At 45.1% G+C, this 26,284-nt stretch overlaps 1 protein-coding gene across 5 annotated transcripts in view; it reads right to left on the bottom strand.

Moving 5' to 3' along the window:
* TSPAN5 (tetraspanin 5) overlaps positions 1 to 26,284 on the bottom strand; it is a 175,083-nt gene that overhangs the window by 21,237 nt on the left and 127,562 nt on the right. For 4 of the 5 annotated variants that reach the window (XM_019829180.3, XM_011281794.3, XR_006596921.1 and 1 more), the window contains one exon: positions 11,947 to 11,997. In XM_019829180.3, coding sequence (XP_019684739.1) covers positions 11,947 to 11,997 — 51 coding nt within the window. Of the gene's footprint in view, positions 1 to 11,946; positions 11,998 to 19,137; positions 19,159 to 26,284 lie in introns of those variants that run through there. The other variant, XM_045056061.1, reaches the window with a different exon arrangement.

The following is a 26,284-nucleotide window of genomic DNA, read 5'->3' as shown; positions in this document are numbered from 1 at the left end:
ATGTGCACCCACAGCCAGGCCAGATGGACCCCTTTGAGATTTATGAGACTGGATCCTGATTCACCTACCCCTCCAGAAACCAGACCCTACTGGGGTGGAACTGGCAGCAGTTCTAGAGTAAAAAGGAGAGAAGCATTTCCCTACTTGAGAAAGGAGGTGGGATAGGACATTCTAAAGAAGATGAGGTACCGGGGGAGGGGTGGTCCTGAAGAGCAGGAGGTGCAGCTTTAAACAACAGCCACAGGAAGACCCAGCTGAAACCAAAGGCCGCAGGGAGACCTGCTCCTTAAACATTCACCAGAGATCCCCCCAAATATTACAGAGGAAAGCCACTCTGCAAACCCCCCAACGTCCATTTGTCTAAAGAACTGCAGCAGAGTCCAGAGAGAGAACTCAAAGGCGAAGAGACAAGAGCTCACTGGGGCCTGAGCGGTCTGGGGAGACGTAAGGTTGTGGGGGCAGCGGAACTCGGGGTCTGGCCAACAGATGCAGGGTTAAAGAAAGACCAGCCGCATTAAAGGCATGTGGTTTCCCTTTTTTTTCTTGTCAAAGGTCATCGATGAGATTTAAGGATCCCTTCTTACAGATTAAAAATGGCCATGACCTGCTTTCGGAGAAGAGGAGGAGGAGAGGCCATCACCTTCCAGGTCTCCATCAAATCCTGCAGCCAGGCAGCTGGGGGGGCAGCCAGCTGTACCAAGTCCTATCCATTAGTGCCACTCACAGGCCAGAAATGCCCCCCCCCCCCGGCGTGAGGGGCTGCCTCTCTGAACATGGAAACAAAGCTTTTTCAGAAATCCAGCATGTTCCCAGGCCACTGCCCAGATATTTTCACATGCATGTTCTGATGATGGAATACGTACCCAGAAACAGCCCTAAGTATAAGGTTTAAACTGAAATATGTAACAGAGGCTCTGATCACGGTGACCCCAAAACTAAAGTGAAAAAGACGAAAGCAAAGTCTAGCCTAGTGGCACGTAATCAGTGTATTCGAGGGCTCCAGAGATACAACTCAGTTATTGAGTAAAGACCTTCCTGGGGATCACCTGAGAGGCAACAAGTACTGCGTTTGTCAGGGGTAGTCCGAGTGAAGGCATAATGACACCCCCAGGAGCGAGTCTAGAGGGGAGACAGGGAAGTAGTGTGTTGGACAGAAGTGTCTGCAGTGGGTATTATGGGAACACAACGGGGAGGGGCAGGTGATGTCAGCAAGTGTAGAGACAAAGTGACAGGGTCTGGCTCACCGAGGGGTCTACGTGTGAATGGAACAGGTGGTGAGAGGAGACTAACAGGTTGGTGGGGTGAGCAGATGGAGGCCCAGGTCATTTGTGCACTTAGAAAGCTCACTCCTTGGGCAGCACGTGGGTGTTAAGGAGGCAGCTGGTAGGCTCTGTGGGGATCTGCACTACTGAGCACACTGTGTGCCGGGCATGGGGCTCCCTGGATTACTTCACCCTCACAATAAACCTAGGTAGGACCAGTGTCCGTGGCAAGAAACAGACTCAGAGACGGAGTAACCTGCCAGCCCATCCAATTAAGAAAGTGGTAGGGCAGGGTGCGGAGTTCAGGCTAACAGACCCCAGAGCAGTCTGTCTGCCTACCGCCATGATGCTCTACCGTCTGAAAAAAGCACGCAGCAATGAGCAAGAAGATTCTTATTCTCAATGCAACTGTTTCTAAACAGTACACCTGTTTCTAAAATTTTAAGAAAAAGATGTAACATGATATTAGAATGACGTTTTTACCCTAGATTTCCCTGATCACTATCTGAAGACCAACATGAATAGGAGACAAAGACCAGCCCCCCCCCCCCCCGCCGCCTCCCATCCCCCACACACCCCACAGGCAAAGAAGAACTTTCTCTTGCACACCCCACAGAAATCAAGTGGATATAAAGTGGCTTAAGGGAGAAGAGAGTGAGAAATTCCCACTTCTCTAGAGAAAGTGGTTACTGTGCTGGGCAACACCTCTCCCCGGCAGCTTGCTTTTTACCTTAAACCTAGTGAGGAGTTTCAAGGGGACCACTGGGAGGGGCGGGGTGGGGGGTGTGCTCTGAGACACAGTGATTAGGGTCAGACTGCCCAGGAAGGAGCCTGTGGGCTTGGCTCTGACTCCCGCCCTGGAAATCTAGAGAGAGAGGAAGGCTTAGGGCAGGCCAGTGCTGTTCTGGTGGCATTGGCCTCACCCCCAGATGAGTGTGTCCAGGGAGAGGCAGCTTGGGGTGAGAACAGGAAACCTGGGGGGAGAACAGGAAACCTCAAAAGGCAGAGTGCAGAGGAGCACTGGTTGAGGAAGATGGCCAGGTCTGAGCAGGGGAACCAGGCAGCCGCCAAGAATAGAGAAATCCACCAAACTCAAGGGAACCACTAGACAGAGGGACTCAGCAGGGAAGCCTCAAAAAGACCAAGATATCATCCCCTTCACCATCTGCCAGGTCCCAAGAGCAAAGCTCCACTCCCACTTCAGCTCTGGCAGGAAGTGGGCAGAGGAGCATCTGGTGAGCTGGGGAAGGGTGACAACAGGAAGCAGGGGGCAAAGGCCTCACCCTGCTCTCCTCCTTCAGGGGCCCAAGGCAGATGGGGCTGGGAGAGCAAGAACGTTGTAACACAGAGTTAGGTTCGGAGATTTGATTACCATCCAGCCCATCCGGGCTTGGACTTGTGTCTCAAGAAGAGAGTAGAGCTATGGTATCTGAGAGTGAACACCAAAGTCACAGGATTGTTGACCCACCTGAATTTTCATTCCTGAGAAATCCCTCTGAAAAAGAGTTTACATAGATACACAAAAAGAAAACAGGTGTCAATATATTTCATGTGTTTGTTGAACATGCTGGTGACAACACATCAGCTCACATGCTAACTTTCCAGGTACTGAGAAAGAGCTGTCTGGTTTTCAGATTTTTGGCTACAACAGAGAACTTGAGAGGATTTCTTGGATAACACAGAGAGAGGCAGACAAATTTACTACGTTTCGGTCAATAAAATGCTATCTCCAAAGAAGTATTTTCAGCATCTCAGAAATGTCTCCTTAAAGTAGTTTTGAAGCCAAAGCAGGCATTTTTCTGTTCCAGTTATCTGGGGAACCACCTACACCTACTGCCTCCCTCTGGCTATGGAAACTTGACCGCCACTGCTATGAACTGCCTGACTCACTGAATCTTCTGGTCTCAGATTTTCCTTCCCAGGAAAATGGAGGCAGTTTTTCCAAGGTGAGTCTCGGAAAACAATCATGTCAATGACTATGACATGAAGTAACTGGAAGGTTCTAAAGGGAGACTTACAGTGAAACAGTGGTCAGGGGAAAGCCTCCAGGAAAAAGAATCCTCCTTGTCCATCCCGCAGGAAAGCCAGAGAGAAAAGCAGTCCAGGCCTGAGATGTTCTAATTCCCATTCCCCTACTAGGTCAGGACTGCCACCAACTTTCCCTCCAGGACGCTTGCTGCAGAGCCCAGGCAGGTTAGGGCAGTGGAGGGAGAGGGAGGACGGCACAGACTTCCAGTGTAACCTCTCTGGGCCTCAGCTTACCTACCTCTGAAAGCTCTCAAAGTTTAACCCTAGGGGTCCACAGGTCATGGAAGTGAAAACAAAACCCCTTCATGAAGAGCTACTTTGTCCGGTGCAGTCTTTACAGTATGTAAGGGTCCTCTGAGTGTTCTCATTCATTTGCTCACCAATACGTTCTGGGCACATGTGGTGTAGGAGGCACGCAGCCAGAATGGAGCATAAAAGGGCAAAGAAGACAGGCCCCTGCCCGCAAGAGGTTTTCAGGTCCCATGAGCCCAGGCTGCACCCTCTGCCCGGCTGGCCAGCGCCTGTGCTGGGGGGACACAGGCAGCCACGGGGGCCTTGACTGAAGGCCAGGGACCGACACTCTTCCTGCTCCAAGAAGCTGAGTCTCTGCCTGGCCCTCGACAACTCTGCTGCAGCGCCCCCCTTGCGACCACTAGTGATGTATCCCTCCACCTCTCGCCCCCACCTGAACACTAAGTGAGAAGGACACACCGGGAGCAAAATGGAAAAGGAAAGGTACCCCTCATTTTTCCACGAAACGGGGCAATCATATATAGATTCCTATTTTCATGCCAGAAATGAACGTTTATTTTCTTTCCCGACATCTAGAATTAATGGATTTATTGTTGTTTGTAACACTGTACCATTATCAAATCAGACAGAACCATAGGTAATTCTACTTGCTTTTATGCTGTAAGACCCGTCAACACTACATGCTTATGAGAGATCTGGGGCAACTTCAGACTTGCGTAACTGAACCCTACTGGTGTTACGATTTAAAAGAATGCTTGCTTCATTCATTTGCTCATTCATTCTTTTATAAGCAATATTTTTTGAACACCAGCTATATGCCAGTCAATGTTCTAGGTATTGGAGTGAAGCAGGAAACAAAAGTCTTTGCCCTCACAAAGCTGCTTTTTTAGTGGAGTGTGTGATCAACACACTTGCTGGCATGAAAGTGGTAAAACCTATAAAAATAGGTAGGAGAAAAATCCAGGGAAGAGGGAGAGTAGCTACTCTAAATAGGTCAGGAAGGCCTGTGGACAGAGATCAGGAAGTAAGGAACATGCCAAAGTGGAACTCTTGGGGACAGCATACCAGGTAGGGGAGAGCAAGTGCAAAGGCCCTGGCTGGGGTGGGGGAGTTATGTTTGAGATTTTGGAGAAACAGCAATATGGTCAGTGGGGACTACAGCGCAGCAGGGAAGGTCTCAGAAGTAAGGGGGGCACCATATACGGCTCAGAGAGTGATGATATGCTCATTGGAAGGTTTGGAGCAAAGAAGTGATAGGATCTGACTTACATTTTTTTAAAATTAAGTACAGTTGACATAAAATATTAATTTCAGGTATACAACATAGTGATTCATCATCTATATACATTATGAAATAATCACCAAAACAGTCTAGTTACCATCTGTCATCATACAAAGTTATTACAATATTACTCACAATATTCCTCATGTTCTACTTTTCATCCCTATAACTTATTTTACAATTGGAAGTCTGTGCATCTTACTCCCCTTCACCTATTTCACTTATTCTCTAACTTCTCCGTGCCCCCCCCCCCACCTCTAACCACCAGTTTGTTCTATGTATTTGGGAGTCTGTTTTATTTTTTTAGGTTCCACACATAAGTGAAATCACATGGTATTTGTCTTTCTCTCTCTGACTTACTTCACTTAACATGATACCCTCTAGGTTCATCCATGTCACAAATGGTGAGATTTCATTTTCTTTTTTTTACAGTTGAGTAATGTTCCATTATATATAGACATACCACAAATCTTCTTTATCCTATCATCTATCAATGGACACCTAGGTCTAGCTTCCATATTCTTGATATTGTAAATAATATTGCAATGAACATAGGGGCATATATATCTTTTTAAATTAGTGTTTCTGTTTTCTTGGGATAAATACCCAGAAGTAGAATTGCTAGGTCATCTAGTATTTCTATTTTTTATTTGTTGAGGAAGCTTCATAGGTGTTTTCCACAGTGGCTGCATCAATTTACATTCCCAACAACAAGGCACGAGGGTTCCCTTTTCTCTACATCCTCACCAACACTTGTTATTTCTTGTCTTTTTGATACAAGCCATTCTGTATTATATTTTAAAAGGATCACTCTGGATGCTTCATGGAGATGGACCTGGGACAGGAGTAGGGAGACAAGAGTAGAGGCAGGGAAATAACCGTGGATGTGGTAGCAGCTTAGATCAGGGTATAAAAGTGGAGGTGGAAAGAAGACATGAGATTCTCCATATATTCTCCAGTAGAGCCAACAGTGTTTGCTAATGGACTGAATGTGGTATGAGAAGAAAAGAAGGAAGAGTGTGAAGAATCACCCAAGCAAGTAGAAAGAGAAAGTTGTCATTTATTGCAATTGGGAAGAGCAGATTTGGGAAGGGGAATCAAGAGTGGTGTTTTGGATTAAGTTTCAGAAGCCCCTGGACATTTAAGTGGAGATGTTGGGTAAGCTATTGGCTATACAAGTCTGGAGTTCAGATGATGTCCAGATCAGAGATCTAAGTTTGGCAATCATCAGTGACAGATGGTGTTTGAAGTCCCACACTTGGAGGAGATCTCCTAAAGCCTGAGTGAAGATAGAGAAAGAGGTCTTGGGACCGAGCCTGGGGCACTCCAAAATTTAGAGGTCAGAGAGGTGAGCCAGAATTAGCAAAGTATAAGAAAGCATTGCCTATGAAGTAGAAAAACTGAAGTGTGGGATATCTTGGAAGCCAAGTAAGAAAACCATTTCTAGAAGGGGGAAATGATAAACTATGCCTTAGTACTTGCTCTACTGACAGGGTTTATGAATTCCTGGATGAGAAAATAATGTGCTCCAGGACCCAGTATGGGTCCAGTAAGAAAGTACTAGGTTCAACTAAGTCCCTAGGCTGGTTAATCAGAGATAAAGTGAAGGATATAGTCTATCTACAAAAACAAGAAACAGAAAAACAGCCTGATGTAATGACAAGTAGATGGATTAGAAATTGCTTGACTGATGATGCCCAAGGGCACATATAAGTGAATGAGTGTCAACCCCAAAGGAAATTTCCAGTAACATGTCATTGGGTTCTGTCTTGGCCTGCTCAACATAGAAGTGGCTTTTATCAGTGATAAGTAAACTTGACTGCAATCAGGACAATCTAGGAGGCTTGTGAAAATAGAGCACCCCAGTGTCTACCCCAGACCTACTAAATCAGAATTTCCCTGAGATGGCACTGGGTGGGGGGGGGGGGGGGGTGTCAAGGACCTAAAGGAAAGCCTGAGTTAGAAGAAAGAATTGAGGGAGAAGCTTGATCCAAATGTACAGCTAAAACCAACATCAACGGAATGGGGAATGTGCTGGATGACAGCTGGGTAAATGTATTTGATTCTGAAAATCAGCCAGACATGAGGTGAACAGGGTAAACTTAGTTGGATCTGAGACCAACTTGGGACTCCCAGTGATCAACAGCAGGATCTCAAACTGCACTGACAACAGATGAGAAAAGGGACATAGTCCAGCCACACCTCCTATGCCCCCTAAAGCACCTTCTCAGTGGTACAGAGGACACACTAGAGAGAGGTCAGAGGATCACAACCAAGATGGTGAAGGGACTCCTCACCCACAAAAAGAAGCACGTATTTAGCTCAAAACGCATAAGGAACCAGGCCTCCACCTTGAATGCCTTAAGGGCCAACATGTAGAAGGACTTGCTCTGTGGGATCCAACAGGGTAGATCCATAATCAAGGAGTAAAAACTAGTAAGACATGATTCGACTTTTGTAGAAGGAAGGTCTTTCCAACAGTAAAAGTAACCCAAAGAGACAGAAGTGGTGAGTATTTTGGCACAGAAATTGCTAAATTTATATACACCCCAAATTAGCATATATTACAATGTTATATATTGTATAGTAGTGTGTGTGTGTGTGTGTGTGTGTGTGTGTGTGTGTGTATCTTTCCTAGACTGTAAATTCTCTGAGGAGTTATATCCTGAGTCCAGTACAAACCCAATCCCGTGCTATGTGCTCAATAAATGCTATCTGAAAAAGTAAGTTGATTATGGCTGGATGTTGCCAAGCCTATTATAGAGGTGATTCATGCTACATAATTGTTAATGTTCCTTCTGTTAAACAGCAGATTCTATGATTTCTGAAAACCTGCACATAAACCAGTTTCCCCTGGAGACAGTTATCCTTTGCACAGTCAATTTGGAATTCAGATAAAATGGATTATTTCATTATTATGTCTAATATTCAATGGTAATATTAGCCCTAGGTTTAAGGCTCAGCCTGGTATTATGTATGCACAAGGGGGTAATAATTTTTGTCGCTAAAAATGTGTAAAAATGTGTAAAGCCTTGTCTGTTAAAGAAATCTCATCCTTCCAGTGGAAATCTGGTCCTTCTAGCTGGGACCGACCCAGTTTGGAGATTTACCAATTCTACATCCCTACTGGGGGGAGCTCACTGATTCATGGGCTGGTGTTTTCAGCCCAGCAGGTGCATGCTACCCACCACCCTTGGCCAACTGTGGTTCACCTCAAAATTTCATCCCATCAGAGGTGAGAAGTTAACCCAAGGTGTTTTGACAGAGAAGCTTTTTCAGTCACCAAGGTGATCAATGCAGATCATATCTTCCTTAAGAGACCTCCAAACAAAACCAATTCTTTGCTCCATAGATCAAAGCCTGAACTCTCCTAAAATTTGAGGCAGCTTCCAACGCCACCATTCTGCTCCTCCCCATGCTATAGTCATGCGTCCAAGGGAGGCAGCCCTATATACAAGGAGCATTTACTTTATACCAGGCACTTCTTGGGGACCATCTCATTTAGTCCTCAAAACAAGCCTATGAGGTGGTTACTGTCCTCAATGCACAAATGAGGAAAGGACATCTCAGAGAAGTTAACACAGTTGCCCAAAGTCACACCGATGGTAAATGGAGGAACCAGTATTTGAACTCTGGTCTGTTTAGCCTCAAAGCTGTGCTCTTATTCCACATAGGAACCAGAGCAATCTTAAAACAAAAGCCAGACACTTAAAAAAGAAAAAAGAAAAAAGAAAAAAAAAAAAGCCAAATCAGGACACTCCCTTATCAAACTTCAGAATGCTCTGGTGACTTCCTCTCATCCAAACTTCTGCAGGACCCTGCCTGCTCTAACCTCTCTGCCTGCCCCTCTTGCCACATCTTCTTCTTGCCCTTGCTCTCTCCCTTCCAGTCCTACTGACCTCCTTCTTGTTCCCTGGAACCCCAAGTCCCTGACTCAGGACCACCACACCTGCTATTCGCTCTGCCTGGAATGCTATTCCCCCAGTGCCCTGCAGACCCTGCCCACTTTCTTTGGGTCTCTGCTCCAATGCCACCTCCACAGGGACACCATTCCCAACCATCCTTTTCTAAAAGAGACCCCTTCTCTCACCACTCTCTAACGATACCTTAGGTTTCTCGATAGCACTCACCAGTACTTGAACAAAGGCGGGTTTGGGGCGGGGGGAGGAGTAAAATGGGAATGGAGTCAGTGGGAGGGGGTTGTGGGAAGACAGGGTGGGAGGGAGGGGGTTGGGGGGACAGGAAGCTCAGCAGGAGGGGCAGCTTGGTAGTGTGGCCTGGCGACCACCCATTGAATCACCTTGGGTTCCACGGCCTCATGTTAGGCGTGCTCTGATGGTGGCAGTGCAGGGGCCTGCTTAGTGCTCACCCTGAATCCAGTGTCCTCAGGTAACCCAGAAGTGGGGTGTGAAGGCTAAGGGGAAGAACAGAGCCTGCAGACCACCATGGGCAAGACTGCAGCCCTACCTGTCCCTCCTTCCTGCTGGTCCACTTCCCCCCAGGTGGGTTTCTTCCCTATGTGTCCCCTTCCAACCCCACTGTACCTTCTTTGAGACCTTGATTTATTGTTCACCCCTCTTCTCGAATTTATTTCTTGGAAAATAGATTTCCCCAGAGTCTGTCCGTGTCAGGCACAATTCAAGACGGTGAGGACATGTCATGAAAGGTCTGATGACAGGAGACAGGAAAGGATGAAGTGAGACAGACAGAATGTCACATGGACATGGGTGTGGGGAAACAGGTCCCTAGTAGGGAGGCGAAAGGTCAGGTAGGTTCCACAGGAAGGTGATTTGAGCCGGACTTGGATCAGAGCTTGGTGATAGCTAGGCAAAGAGCACTCGGGGTCCCTTGAAACTCCTGAGGGGACAGTGTCTACATCAGGGCCAGTGAAGGCAGAGGCACAGATGCCATCAGGCAACAAAAAGGCCTCAGTGCTGGGGCAAGGGCCCAACAGGGATTGTATCAACTCTATATTTTGCAACAAGCTATGGAAAATCAGCAGGCTGGAGTAGAGAAGTGAAATTATCTGACATACATCTTCAAGAAGTCCCTTGAGGAATTAAGGAGACCAGTATGGGTCCACTGCAGTTCGAGAGACCTTGGTGGTCAGCATCGGGGTAGGTAGCACCCAAGGTGGCCAGTATCAGGGTAGGTAGCACCCAAGGTGGTAGGAAGAAGCCCTCAGCCAGTTAACTGCTTATTGTCAGGGCCCCACAAGAATGCAAGCTCCACAGTGCAGGGACTGCACGTCATTCACTGCTGTGTCCCCATGCCCAGGGGCCAGACATGTGGCCGAAGTTCACTAGAGAGGGTTGCTATGAGTCCTTTACCCTCTGCTACCTCCATTTATTCCCAGCTGGCGAAGTTCTGCTACATAGTAGCTGGCTGGCTGGCTGGCCAAGTAACTTCAGCTCTCCAGAGAAACTTTCCATTCACTGGTAGTGGCTTTGACAAAGAAGGGACTGCTATTTCAACCCTACCCAAAGGCTGTGTTGCTCCCTTGCTCTGATATTTGTGTGACACTGCCAGCTTTAGAATTTTGTCATTTTATCAGAGAAGAGACATTTGGGGTAACTGATGAAACAAAAAGGTAATTATATTTCACAAAGTGGAAAAAAAACCTCCCAAATTACCAATGGTCTGTTTATTGCCACAATAGACAATTAGTTCATTTAATGCCTTCCAACATCTTTTCAAATCAGATAGAAATGGACTCTTATTAAAGGAGAGTTATAAAAAGCTGTGTTATCTGGCATTAACCAATCAGAAGGCTTCAAAAGTAGCATTTCTGAGATTCCACCAATACAAACCTACAAGCCTACAAGGGGACCAGGCAGAAGACATGTATTCAACATAAAAGTTTCTAGAGAGAAAATGTCTGTTCTGGGAACTTAATTTGTCTCCCTTCATCACTTCCCTTCCAGAATGTTGCTGGAAGGTGGTTCACTTTCTGTAAAACATTTTACATTCTGTATAAGTAGTCTGCAAATAAACAAAGGATGGATCACTTGCAAAACTCAGAATATGAGTTTTATTTGATGCGGTCTATCTGAACATTTTTTTTTTTTTCCTTTTTTTACTTATAGAAATTCCTACTGGCATCCGAGGGGCTTTTGATGGCTGGACTTTCTTAGTTTTTCCTCTCCTAATACACAGAACATCTCACAGAAACTCTTGGCTTCAGGCTGTGGTCAAGCTCAAAGGATGAAATACCAAAGAGATAACAGACTGGTCTTCTGGGAAAACTTAAGCTAAACTCTGTTTACAAGCTTTCACTGATCCATACACTCCCTCACTCTCACAAGGTGGGTGATAAAATGCTGCCAACGATTTCACTTCCAAAGAAGGAAGAAAAAAAGCTCACGTTAATTTCTGAATTCCAGTGCTTGGCCTCAGTAGAATTTGTAAAGAAATAATTAAAAGGTGCTGATGGGAAGTAAGGCAGAGGAGTGGACACAGAGAGGTCGGGTCATGAGAGTGTTGCTTAGAGCATAAACTGCCGAGAACATTGTATCTTCACTGTAGCCTACAATATGCCACTCTGTACTTCCAGATATTTCCTTTTACTATATTGTATTTAAATTTCGAACATTACTAAATACTTTCAATCAGCAGACAAGTATTCACATTCTTATTAACGTTAAGTTTATCTGATATTCAAACATGAATTTTATCCAGCTTCCTTCATACAACATGCTAATAACAGCTTATTACATAATGCTCACACTAAAAAGAAAAACCATCTTTTACGGCTTGAGTAATCTTCCAAAGGGTTAAAAGAGAAAGAGAGAAGGCTGCAGGTGGTTTAGTGGTATTTATAAGCATTACTGAAATTCTTGTGCCAGAGCGAGGAAACGTTCCACAAGAACGCACATCTCCTGCTAACTGATGTTATGCACGTGTATTGTTACGTTTGTAATTATTTTGATAAGATGATTGACTTAGCCTTCATTTCTGAAGAGCCTTTGAAATATGACACTATATTCTAAGAACACTTTCTTTCATTAAAGAACCACGTTTCTTTATACTCTGCAGCTGTCAAAGAGGAAAGGAGACAACATGTAAGGCAAAGTGCAGCCTCTAACGACCAATATGTGTGCATTTTCATGATATTCAACTTACTTTTTCATTCCACGCCCACAGTCCAATTCCAAGAAATGCTATTCCCAAAAACTGAAAGAAAGAAAGAAAGAAAGCGTTAAGTATAAGGGTAGATGCCATGTTTTTACTAATACAAATATCAATAAAGTTTTCAACCAATTCTTTTATCACCTTACCTGGCTGAGAAATAGCCTTGCCTAAAATATGAGTAATAGCCTTTTATGGAAAAAGAAACACCATAATCACCTTGATTAAAGCTATTACAGCATTAAGAAGGCTTGGGTAAAGAAAATGTGGTATACATTTGCAATGGATTATTATTCAACCTTAGACAAGAAGGAAATCTTGTCATTTGCAACAACCTGGAGGGCACCATGCAAAATAAAATAAGCCAGACAGAAAAGATAAATAGCACGCAATATCACTTACACGTGGAATCTAAATAAATAAGTTGAGAGGTGCCTGGGTGGCTCAGTTGGTTAAGTATCTGACTGTTGACTGCGGCTCACGTCATGACCTCACGGTTAGTGGGACTGAGCCCTGCATGAGGCTCTATGCTGACAGCAGGGAGCCTGCTAGGATTCTCTCTCCCCCTCTCCCACTTGCACTTGCTTGCACACTCTCTCTAAATAAGTAAATAAAACATTAAGAATAATAATTATAAATAAATAAGTTGAACCCATAGAAACAGTAAAAAAGTAGTGGCCAAGGGTGTAGTAAAGGGTGTAAGTTGTAAGATAAATAAGGTCTGAGGATCTAACGTAAGCATGGTGACTGCAGTCGGTAACACTACAGTAAAGTTGAACCTTGCTAAGAAAATGCAAATGATGTCCCACACACAGGAAGGTAACTACATGAGGTGATGGAAGTGTTAACTCAAGGCTAGAAAATTCTTTCACAATGTACACTGAATCATCACATTGTACTCTTTAAATATCTTATAATTTTATTTGTCAATTATACCTCAAAGTGGGGAAAAAACTTCTCAAACATTTTTAAAAGACAGGGTGGGGACATGTCGGTGCTTAGAACTCACTGAAATTATGAAGAATAATAATTAGGCAGAAACTTGAGCAAAATCAGAGTCATTAATAATGTTTAATGCTGCCTTTTAGGGTAGGAGAGGAAACAGTACCTACCCCCGTCCGTCCAAGCCAAATGTTCACTAAAAAAACGGACGACCAGGGACATGAATGTAAAAAAGCTGGCGACTCTGTCTATGCCGTCATGCCATCAGAAATGGGCCAGGTCCCAGAGGGCATGCAGAAGCCCAGGATGCCCCTCAACATACTCTTTACCACGTCTTCAGAAAGTAACAAGAATCCTACCAAGTTCAATGTGACCCAAACAAAAGTCCTGGATGCCTCCATTTTTCAGAAAGTTAAATGATTTACATTGCAGCTGAGAGGCCTTCCACAACTTGGCCTGCTCTCCACTCTGTGCCATACGTGCACAGGCACCGTGAAGCACAAACCACACACCCCCAGCGCTGCCCGCCAGGGAGGGAGGGGGAGCAAATAGTAACAGAGGGATTTTCCATTTTAGTTAGTTGTCACTGTATTCCCTCTGCTCTAAGATACACATTCTCCCCCCCACATTTTAACATGTCTGAAATTGGGACAGATCTTGAAATCAGTGGCATCCCAGTTTTTTCCCCTCTTGATTTTACCTAACTAAAATAGGCCTTTTTTTTTAATCAAATTAAAAATTTTTGTAATGTTTCCATTACTTAGTTTTGACAGAGAGAGACAGAGCATGAGCAGGGGGAGGGGCAGAGGGAGGGAGACATAGAAGCTGAAGCAGGCTCCAAGCTCTGAGCTGTCAGCACAGAGCCCGACGCGGGGCTCGAACTCACGAACTGTGAGATCATGACCTGAGCCGAAGTCAGACGCTTAACCAATTGAGCCACCCAGGCGTCCCAGCAGCATGTCTTGTAATCAGGGTGTCACATGTTTGAGGACACATTGTACAGGGCCGTCTGCCCACTAAGAGCTCGGCAGTCAGAACTGGGTGTAACGGAGCATGAGGGAAAACACATCTTATTCCTCATCTTCATTATCAATAGCAACTCTGAGTGAATTTCCTTCCCAAACACTGAAGTGAAAAGAGAGTGGGCAGGTTAATGAGCAGTTTCAATCCGATGACAGCAGCACACTCTGTTTATTTTACTAACATCTTGATTAAGTTAAATGTCAGGAAAGCTGTCCACCGAGAGGGTGCGCAGAGAAGACAAGAGTGAGTGAGGGTGGTTATTCTTTGCAGTTTAGGGGAAATCTGAGAGCTGTCCACCTGGCGAGGTCATCATTCGCAGCAGGGAAGCGTGGGGGTTGCTGACGCTTTGAGGGCATCGGCTAATGGATCCAAGAGGGGCTGGGGGAAAACAGAAGGAGCAGAGGGGAAACGCAGGACTGAAAAAACAGACGGCTGACTGCCCTGAAAATCTGGTTGTGTTTTTAGAAGAACTTCCCAAATCTCCCGCCAATTATCTGATTCTGCAGTGAGACAGCATGTAATACCTTCTGAGCCTCCATGCGCAAAAGCTTCAGCAAGTCCTTGATTTGGCAAAGACTGAGGACCCCTTTCTTTTGTTCTTGTAGGTTTGAAAAGGGTTTAGAAAGAGCTGTTGTTCTGAACCTCCCAAAAGAAAACTAAGGTCCCCTCTACGGCCCTGGTTGGAGTGCTATGTCGCTTTATGTTTTTGATGGAAAACAACAAATGTACCAGTCCCCGAAATGACTCAAAGATACCTGGGACTCTGTAGTACAAAAATAAGGCAATTCAGCACGCTACTTTCCTATTTATAGGTCCTAGGCACAACAGGGTAACAAGTGATGACTGCATACACAGCATCCCATCAGACCTAGAAATCACAGAGTGCTTGACTTCACACCTATTGATGTGAAACTCGTCCCGGCGAAATGCATGCCCTACACTAAAGCTCTTCATGGACAAATGTTCAGTCATCTTCCTGATGTGGCATTTAATCACAGTTACTGTAAGCAACGGGTGGGATGTCGTGGCAGAGAACATCACGGTCAGCCGTTCCTCTGGGGTGGACATGTTACTGCTGAGGGCCCTGCTAATCACTAACATTCATTTCTTATTACTTGCCAGGCACTGTGCTTACTGCTTTGTATGTAGTGTCTCTTTAAGCTTCACAGCAATTTTATTTTGGAATAGGCACTGTTACTAACCCCCTTTTAAGAGAAAAATGGGGCTTACAGAGTTGCATTTGCTTAGAAGCACACAGCTTGAACCGAGAGGAGATTAACACCAACGTAGTATATGTTCTTACCAGTCCTGATAAATTCCCATTTTCCTCCCTGGGACAGGAAGTAGAAGCCCTTGGGTTAGAATTACATGTGAGATGAGGAGGACATCGTATACTCTGCCCCCAGCAGGCAAACGGGAGTTGAAGAGGTAAAACAATGAGAACATGGCCTTCACATAAGAACTGGCCATAGAACAGAAATTCCCATGCTGGAGTCAGCAACGGGAGTGATGTAGAACAGAGAAACTCAGTGGCGGGTCAACATTCTCCTCTTTGCATGAAGTTCTCCTCTTGCACTTTGAAAACCCATTTTCCTTCCCGGATCATAGAAACAGACTGGAAACCAATGATCTTCCACAAAGAAGAGAGAGAGAAAACTCAGAATTTAAAGAAGACTCACAACTTCCTTTACAATCCTGCTCTAATACTTTCTGCTCTGACTTTCCAAACAAGGTTTAAGAATTTTCAGAAAAAAAAAAAAAAAAAAAAAAAAAAAACCACTGAATGTGAGGTCAAGGAAAGCACTCACTACCTAAGCAAGCAGAATGGGGCCGGGGCCTCAACTGCACATACCTTCAGCACTACATCACTAGCAAACGTCCTCCCAATTACTCTCGGCCCATGTGTTTTGTTTTAAAATCAAGTTGCTCCAGCTTCAAATAATTAAACAGAAGAGAGCCAAAAAACAGAGACAGGCACGCAGCACTGGAGGCACGCTGAGTTTCCCCTTTCCCACCTCCAGAAGAAAAGTAGACCGTAAACCACCAAACTGACCTCATTCCGAAACCTAGGGGCCAACTTCCAGGGAATTGGCCAAGAACATTCAAGTCAACTCTTTATTCCTTTGAAAGAAAAAAAAAAAAAAAAAAAAAAAACCAGATCTGAGGCCTCTCCCCCTGTGGCAACGAATGCAAACGGGCAGTACTAATGTTTGACCACCCAATTTTTGATGTGTTTAAAGTAAGTTACGATCATTTTGCCAACATTTGTTAACTGGCAAAGTATGAACTAGGTACTGTGTTTTATATGAATTCCTGAAGACAGCACTGCCTAAAATATAGCCACTAGCTACTGAGCTTTAGAAATGTGACTAGTGCATGCTGAGGTACACTAATACGTTGGATTTTAAAAGACTTAATATAAATGAAAAGAATTAGTCATCCTACTATTTTTAATTTTTTAATGTTTGTTTATTTTTGAGAGAGAGAGAATGACAGAGTGTGAGCAGGGGAGGGGCAGAGAGAAAGGGAGGCACAGAATCCGAAGCAGGCTCCAGGCTCCGAGCTGTCAGCACAGAGCCCAATGCAGGGCTCAAACTCACAAACCGCAAGATCATGACCTGAGCCAAAGTTGTACGCTTAACTGACTGAGCCACCCAGGTGCCCCAGTTGTCATTCTATTATTGATAACATGCTGAAACTATAAACTTTGGATATACTGGGTTAAACAGATTATTAAAATTGATTTCACCCGTTTTAGTTTCCTTTTATAAATACAGTACCTGGAACATTTAAATTATATATGTGGCTTGCACTACATTACTGTTGGACAATGCTGGTCTAAAGTATCCCAAGTCAATCCCATACAGGAGATAGGAACATTATCCCCCCTTTTATAGATAGGGAGACTTAGAAACTTTAAGTTGGGTTGCTCAGGAGATCTGACTCCTCAGTCCAAGCTCAAAACTATTTTAGTGCTTTCCTGAAACTCTTGTTCTAAGATGCAAAATCGGCCCTTTAGTTTCTAGGCATTCAGGGCAATGTTGTTCCTGACTGGGGTTGAGAATGGCACTAGGTGCACACAGAGTGGCACGTGGGTGGAAGCTGGCTGGGGTTGGCAGAATATAAACCAGCCGGGCTGACCCCAGAAAAGGCTAGGGAGGAAAATGGCCCTAGTATGTGAGTAGGGGAACTGGGTGTCTGTGCCAGGAGGGACAGCTGCCCCCTTTGGGGGCTATGAACAGAAGATCTGTCTCCATCTGTTGCTTCAGTTCTTGCTGAGCCTTCCACAACGTGGAAGTGGAACAGTGCCCTGTTCTAACTGGTATAAAAATAGACAATTTAAGAAGCCACTCATCTGTCCACCTACCATCTTCAAATATTCTTGAGTTCTGTGTACTAGATACTACTTTTCTCTTGTGATAAATATACCATTCCTGCCCCCAGCGAGCATACAGTCCAGTAAGCGAGATAGATTTTAATCAAATACAGCATAAAAGACAAAATTGTCCTTGATGGTGCTTTAAAGAGAAGAAAATAAGGCCAATACAGACAAAAGAGGGAGATCTGACCCAGAGAGCAGTCCAGGAAGGTTTCCCTAAATAAGGCGTGTAGGACCTGGGGTCTAAAAGATGAGATGTTAACCGGCAAAGAAAGGAAATAAAGTTTCAGGCAGAGGGAAGAGAATGTGCAAAGGCCCTGTGGTGAGAGGAACACAGCAAGTAAAAAGGTCTACAAGGTGATTGGTGTGACTAGCGTGTGGACAATGGGGGTTGGGGGAAGTGGCAGGTTTGAAATTAGAGATGTGAGGGTCGACCAGCCCATGCAGGGCCCTATAAGGTACATTAAGGAGTTCAGTCATTAAGCTAAGAGCGACAGGAAGCCTTCCAAGGGCCATCTGTGTGTAGTGGGCTGGGGTGGGGCAAGGGCACAGGACTTTATCATATTTGGGCTTCATAAAAATGATAATCTGGGCTGCAGAAAAGAAAGACCAGAGTGGACACACGAGGACTGGAAAGAGGCAGGTTTCGTCACATAGACAAGACCTGACTGTGACCCGGATGGAAATGTGGTGAAGAAAAAGATGAATTGAGACTATTTAGAAGTAAAACTAACATTTTCAGTGATGACTCCATATGGTGAAGGGGGGGCAGGGGTGAAGGAGAGAGAGGAGGGGTTATAGATAATTCCTATGTTTCTAGGATCTTCTGCATGGAGACTACGGCTCTTAAAAATTCATCTTATGTCCTCTCTGACAGAAATAAATCTCAGGTGCCAATTTCATAACTAGCTTAAGATCTAGTGGCATTTCTGAAGGACAGCTTTCTTTTATGGTATTTTGGCTGCTATCTGAATTCTCTTCGAAGCGTATTTCAGCTTGTACACTTAAAAAATAAGTTAATTGAAATCTCTATACATGTCTCCCCTCCCCTCCCCACTAAGTGTTTTATTCGTAAAAGGAAGCAATTATGTACAGGTGTACATTAAAGGTCATGGACAACCCTTAAGTGGACATTTTCAATCCTCTTTGTTTAAAAAAAATGACAATTACGTCAATGGCATCTGCCCAGCATCCTGTGAACAGGCTCAAAATAATAATGCAGCAAGGTAAACACAATAGAGGAAAAGAAAGATCAGGTCAATCTTCTCACCTAAACTAGAGCCTCAAAAATATTATCCTAAATAACAATGGAAGGAACTCTTTTCCCGTCAACATTCTGATGAAGTTTAAAAAAAAAATTTAAGCTCTGCCTGAATAAACAGGAGAGATTCATTGAAAATATTTGGCACAGAAGAGAGGAAAGAGTGCGGGGGGGGGGGGGGGGGGTGTATTTTCCTTAAATTACAACACAGGTACTTTTTATTTGACGTTTTCTGACACTTTAGGGCAGGTGGGATGGTGCATTCCACACAAGGGTGTTAAGTACTTACGTTAACAAAATGCATATTGTCTTTCTAGAGCAGGGGCTGATTTTAGGAATAAAAAGCCTCTGGGCATAATTCTTGCCATGTCAAAGGCGTAAGCATGGGCTGGTAGAAAATTCAATACACAGAACGTCAATCCTAATTTTGCCACTGGGTCCCCACGTACCAGCTGGTACATTCAAACTGTCCGGAACATTCATGATAAGATGGCATGACAGATAAAGCTCAAACTCGTAAACAGGACATTCCCCATCTAAGCTGGAGTCGACCTCTCTCACTTCACTTGGCCCTACTGACCTCCATGTCGTCTGAACACACATAGCCTGCTGAACCCCGCCTCCAGTGCTCCGTGGTTCTGTGATCTTGACAAAGGCTCTTCCTTCACCCAACATATATTTACTGGGCATCTGCTATCAGCCAGGCAGTGCTCTGGGGGTTCTGGAAAAATTAGGAAACCAAACAGACAAAAGTGCCTGCTCTTATAGGGTTGACATTCTAGTTGGGGCATACAGGGAGGGAAAGGCAATAAAAAACATAAATGAACAGATTACATAGAATTTTTTTAAAAATTTTTTTTAACGTTTTATTTATTTTTGAGACAGGGAGAGACAGAGCATCAACAGGGGAGGGTCAGAGAGAGGGAGACACAGAATCTGAAACAGGCTCCAGGCTCTGAGCTGTCAGCACAGAGCCCGACGCAGGGCTTGAACTCATGGACCATGAGATCATGACCCTAGCTGAAGTCGGCCGCTTAACCGACTGAGCCACACAGGCGCCCCTAGAATTTTATTTTTTTTATTTTTTATTTTTTTAAAAATTTTTTTTAATGTTTATTTTTATTTTTGAGACAGAGACAGAGCATGAACAGGGGAGGGGCAGAGAGAGAGGGAGACACAGAATCTGAAATGGGCTCCAGGCTCTGAGCTGTCAGCACAGAGCCCGACGCGGGGCTTGAACTCACAGACCGTGAGATCATGACCTGAGCCGAAGTCGGACGCTTAACCGACTGAGCCACCCAGGCGCCCCTAGAATTTTAAAAGGTAAGAAGAACTGCAGGAAAGCAGGGAGAGCAGCATAACCAGACTGAAATGTGTCTTAAGGTGGAAGGAGATATTGCAATATTAAAACAGAGAGGCCAAGGCAAGTCTCCATTAAGAAAGCTACACATAGGGGCACCTGGGTGGCTCACCTGATTAAGCATTTGACTCTTGGTTTCAGCTCAGGTCATGATCTCACAGTTCCTGAGATGGAGCCCTGTGTTGGGCTCCGTGCTGTTAGTGCAGATTCTCTCTCTCTCTCTCTCTCTCTCTCTCTCTCTCTCTCTCTCTCTCTGCCCCACCCCACCCCACCCCCCACCACCGGCTCTCACTCGCTCTTTCTCTCAAAATGAATAAACAACAAAAAGAAAGCTACCCATAAGCAAAAACATGAAGCTGATGGAGTTGGCTGGTAGATAAGGGGGGCAACAGTGTTGCAGGCAAAGGAGCAGCCTGGCTGGGCCCTATGACAAAGGTAACAGGAGCCAGGTGGGGTTATGACTGCGATCTTCTCAGGGAGAGAAAGAATCACTGGAGGGCGATTCCCATGGTTCTCATTTGTCTAATGGAGGCAACGAGGCACCCAAGGAATTGCACAAAATGACTGTAGGGGTCCATGTGCTCATGTGAGACTGGGTGGCATACCAAGAGCCCATCATGGCGCCGGTTCAGTCAGCACTTTGTGAGTATCAGCACCCTCCCCTTCCTCCTGCGTTTCCCAGCCTGCCTCCTCTGCCCAGACGTATAGTGGATCCAGAAGAAGCCCTGCCTCCTCCTCTGAGGAGAAAACCTCCTCATTCACAGTGATCAGAAGCCTCTCTCTTCTGAACTTCGGTCTCACCACATGGACCCCTATTTGACATTCATACACACACAGGGTTGTAAAGGGGTGACATAATCTGGGCCCAGCAACGGAAGTGATGCAGCTGTGTTAACCAGAGAACATGTGCCTGGTTAAGGGGGCAGCAGCACCTGCCTTCCAATTAATCGTCTCCCTCCCCTGATACCGGCCGGAAGATTCTTCCAGGATCAGTGTATAGGAGTATCGCAAGCATTTAAAAGAAACCAATAAACTCTAGTCAGAATACCAAGACCATGTTTAATTTAAAATCTTTTCCATTTATTTTAGCAATCTGACTTAGGAATTTGGGGTCTGATTGCACCCATAATTTTAAAACCTACTTATTTTGAAATCCCACATTAAATTAAGTTTCTTCCCATAGGGCTCCTTGATGCATCTTCCCTCTCCCTAATTTTATCACTCCTTGCTGTCGGGTTTTGGTTTCATTATACCCATTTTAAGTTTACTTATTTATTTGAGACAGACAGACACAGCACGAGCAGGGGAGGAGCAGAGAAAGAGGGAGACACAGAATCCCAAGCAGGCTCCACACTGTCAGCACAGAGTCCAATGTGGGGCTCGAACTCATGAACCATAAGATCATGACTTGAGAGTAGGATGCTTAACCAACTGAGCCACCCAGGTGCCCCTCATTACACCCATTTTTAAAAACAGAATCCTTTTGGAAGAATGTGAGATATAAATTATAACCAATATTGAGGTTGGGGTAGCTTCTCAATCTACACCCTCCCTTTTTGAAAACTGGCTCCCACCCACAAAGGTGGGCCCTTGCAGCCATGTTTGTAAAGGAGGATTCACTCCCACTCTACCCTCTTTAGACTGAGGAGTTGACCAAGGTGGGACATGTGGCTCAGAAAGAGCCATTCCATCAAAGACTAGGCTGAGACAGTCTCTCTTCCCCAGGAATGGGGTACTGGACACAGTGGGTTTTGTCAGCCTCAGTGTCTCTGATGCTAGAACAGACTGGGGTGCAGACTGGGAGAAAGCAACATATGTAGAAAGCAGAAGAGAGACTGAGAGTAACTTCCATTCCTGACCACTCTCTGCTTTTTATCTCCAGGATCCTTGGCTGCGCTTCCCAATCGTGGGTCCTAAGCAATGCCCTGGGTCCTTATTGTACCTCTCCTCTCTCCCTTCTTAGTTCAAGCAACTTTGGGGGCTTTCTGTTACTTGCAACCAGGAGAGTCCTAAAACAATAAATAAGAGACCAGCTTAATTCCCTTCATGCTTAGTGCTGTGACAAGTTCCGTGCTAACAATCAAGCATGCGGCACAGGCACGAGCATGATGGTGCTCTAGAGACTAATCAAGACCTGGCAGAGGGTGTCTTTCCTTTCCAAATAACTGAGTAGAAGCTCTAGTGGTTCTGAACTACGGGGCAAAGCTTTTGCCACTTGGTGTGAGGAGGAATACATGATTCAGCCGCACAACCACCTAAGAGAAAGAGCTGCCCTCTGCTTGCTTGTTGAGTTTTGGAAGCAGAAGGATACAGTTAGAGCACAAGAAATGGTCCCAAAGCAATTACCACAGCAGAGCCTGAAAAAAAGGTAAGACGGAGCAGGAGAGGAGCCTCTTCCGTGGTTCCTGTATCCTCTCCTTCTGTTTTCCCAGAAAGGATGGAAGGGCTCTCTCTGCCTCTGAACTTGTACCACACCAAGAGAAGGTCAAAGCACCCCTCTGAAGACATGTCTACAATCCAGGGACAATCTTGTTCGGAAATTCCTTTGTTAAAGTTTGGAACTGAATATCTTGGCAAGAACTAGTAATGTGAGATGGGAAGGGAGAGAAAAGGGGAGGGTTATGCAGGCAATAAAACCTATATCCTTCTTGGAAATTACGCAGGCAAGGCAGGCACATAGCAAGGAACGTGAGGGATTAAGCTGTGCAATTCTGGATGGAGACACGGAGGGTGCAAATTTACAGCCCACTAATCTTTGTCTCCGTAAAAGCAAGGCATACACCGCCTGGGCTATTCCATCTGTAACTCTCTGATTAGATAAAACCAAGGCTAAGAACAGACCAGAGAGATGTTCCGAAGGCTGAGGAGGACGGAGGGATAACTCAAGTATTTTAAACCATAGGCACGAGAAGTAAGTTATCTACAGACAAACATCAGCCTTCATGGGAATAAGCTCCTGCTGTTTGCATTAAACAGCCAAGCGGTGCAGCTCCAGCTAATGGCAGCTTTGAAAGTTTAATACTCTCAGGTGCACACTGTTTGGTGTTGAAACATCTTCAGGTTTTAAAAAACATCTTGGGCAAGATTTAAAGGTTAATGCAAATGAAAATTAAAATAGGATTACTCTTTTTTAAAGCACAAGTAGGATTACATAATTCAATTCACTTACTAAGTATCTTCAATATATACTGGGCACACTGCTAGATGCCAGCGACAGAAAGGTGAAAAATACAACCAATGATCTCTTTTCTTAAAAAGCTAACTGTCGAGGGGTGGTGGATGGGGAAGAAAGGAGTGAAACCACAACACGCACAGGGAACAGGGAACAGAGCCTTCCCAGAAACACGTTGCCATAGAAACACAGAGGCCAGGCTAGGGGATCACTGCGGGGTCAGAGGAAGCTTCCTAGGAAGTGACACTTGAACTGTGTTTAGAGGAAAGGAGTGGGGGAGACCATCTCCTGCAGAGAAGGCAGTTTGTGCAGAAGGACCAAGCCTGGAAGAGCACATCCCTCAGGAGTGGGCAAGTGCTTCTGGGGCTGAAGCAGAGACCGTCAGGCCCATGCCCAGCAAGCAGTGCTCCTCCTCCAGGTGTGGGTCCTGCTGCTCCAGCAGCACCCAGGAACTTGCTAGAAATAGAATTCTCAGGTGGCCCCAGACCTACCACATCAGGAACTCTGGGGATGGGGCCCACCAAGCCCTGTTTTAACAAGCCCTCCAGGTGACTGGGATACATGGTAAAGTTTGAGAGCCTTTGGGCTGGAGGTTGCTAAGCAGAGGCCTAATCACTACAGGCTGTGTCTTGGGGAACCAAGGCATCCCCAAGCTATGTGAAGCCAAGCAAGGTTTTAGCAAAAACAGTGACAGGATCAGATTGCATTTTAGCAAACTCATTCCCGTACAGCATAGAGGATGAACTAGAGGGAGGTGAGACAGGGAGCCAGATCGGGAGGCTACCATGGTAATCCTGGTGACAAGGACACCAGCCTCAAAAGGCAGAGGCAGTGACAAGAGGATGAAGACGGAAGAGGTTAAGGAAAATACTCTGTGAGACATCGTGACAGAAGCAGAGCATGTAACATTAAGACCATGCTTCCTTGAACCAGAATGCCTGGGCTTGAAACCTAAATACATGACCTTGGACAAGTCACTTAACCTCCCTATTCCTCCATGTCCAAATCTATAAAATGGGGATATTTATTTCTATGAAAACAAGCTCCAGGGGAGCCTGGGTGGCTTAGTCAGTTGATCATCCAACTCTTGATTTCAGCTGAAGTCATAATCCTGGGATCGTGGGATTGAGCCCTGCATCAGGCTCCACCCTGAGGTAGATAGAGCCTGCTTAAGAATCTCTCTCCCTTGCACCTCCACCCCTGCACTCTCTCCCGTCACATGCTCCCCCTAAAAGAAATTTTTTTTTTTTTATATTCAAGGGACACCTAGTGGCTCAGTAGGTTAAACATCTGACTTTGGCTCAGGCCATGATCTCATGGTTCATGAGTTCGAGCCCCGCATGGGGCTCTGTGCTGGTGGTGCAGAGTCTGCTTGGAATTCTCTCTCTCTCTCTCTCTCTCTCTCTCTCTCTCTCTCTCTCTCTCTCTCTCTCTCTCTCTCTCCCTCCCTCCCTCCCCCTTCCCCACTTGCTCTCTCAAAATAATAAATTTAAAAAAATTAAAAAGAAAACAAGCTCCATAGGGGCAGGGATTTTCTATCTGTTTAGTTCATTCTGCATCTAACAAACTTAGAACAATGTGTGCTTCACAGATCTTAAATATCTGTTGAATAAATGAGGGAATCACTTGTGGAAAAGGAGATATAAAAAAGAATCTAAGGAAATTCCCAGGTTTTTAACTTAAGCAACTTGGTACACTGCAGCATGAATTTTGAAGTTAGGAAGACTACTAAGGGAGAAAGATCAATCTCAGAGTTCAGTTTCGAGCACTCAAGTGAAAACATCCTGGCACATACACAAGAGGACCAAGAAGCTGGTCAGCAAGGTGGCTCCAGAGTTGAACTTAGGTTAGAAAGTAGGCTCCACCACTTACTAATTGTGTGACCTTGTACAAATAATTAACCTCTTGGTTCTCTATTTCTTCCTCCATAAAGTACAGAGAAGAACAGTATCCATCTCGTAGGGTCACTGCGAAGACTAAATGAGAGAATGCATCCACAGGGCTTGGCAAAGTGCCTGGCACATTGAACGTGCTCAGTAAGTGTTGTTGTGGTTACTGTTGAGGCCACATGAAGAGTCTGTACAGAAGAGGACCAAGGCATTGTCCTAGAGAACACGAAGATTTATGGGGAGGCACACAGAGGGATCTCGAAGGGGAGACTACAAAGGAGGAGACAGAGAGGCAGCAGGAATTAAGGAAGGTGTCACCAAAGCCCGTGGAGAGAGAGTTCATCACCTGTACTTACACATTAAGTCAGGGAGAGAAAGGGGCTGAAATAGTGGAGACTGCTCATGTTTAATTAAATGGAAAGTAGAACTTAGAACAAGAAAACATTACAGAAAGTAACTTCCCTCCTTTCAAACTAGTCCCTGACTCTGGACATGACTGGCACCATCACCAGACAATCCATGCCACGTGTGGCTGGGCAAGACCCAAGATTAGTTGAGAGGTGTAGCATCAACCAGAAGGGAACTTGGGACTAGCCTGGGGTCACCTCTATATCAGTTGATAATGTTCTTTGCTTGTGTAGGAGACCAAAGGGTTACACAATGTGCTTCAAAGACCAACAGATTGGGTGTCAGGAAACCCCAGGTTTAGTGCCAACCAGAACATTAACTAGCTGTGTAAATGTGGTCAAGTAACTGAACAACAATCTCCTCGAGTATAAACGGAGAATGCCACCACCTGCCCCAGCCACGCAGGACTGCGGCAATCCAACACAAGAGCAGACATTTTGACAAGGATACGCTACATAGTTGTTGAAACATCACATCTTATCCATCTATTAAAACAACACGGTGAGATACATGCTGTAGCCTCTGGCCAGGTCATCTGGCACACACGTAGCCCTTGAAAATCGGTGTACTCTAATTGTTCATGGAATCTGCACTTATTTGGTATGTAACCAGAGTATTTTGTGCTGGGAGATAATTTCCTCAAGATTTTGCCCTTCTTATGAGGGAGGAATCGATCGGAACTACAAGTGAGTCCTTTGTTACCGACTACCTTCAAGGACATTTGCAGAGCAGACAGCCCAAGAAGACAGAGACAACGTTTCTTCACAGAGACCCTTAAAGGATCAGGCAGGCTTACTGCCAATCATAAAAGTTTGCGGTTCCCTCAACTCAGGGATCCCCTCCTGTGACACAAGTCATTACGTATACCATGGTCAACTGGCCTTCTCTGCATCACTCT

Source organism: Felis catus, chromosome B1 (assembly GCF_018350175.1).
Source record: "Felis catus isolate Fca126 chromosome B1, F.catus_Fca126_mat1.0, whole genome shotgun sequence".
NCBI classification, from domain to species: Eukaryota; Metazoa; Chordata; class Mammalia; order Carnivora; family Felidae; genus Felis; species Felis catus.
This window is presented reverse-complemented; position numbering and strand designations above follow the sequence as displayed.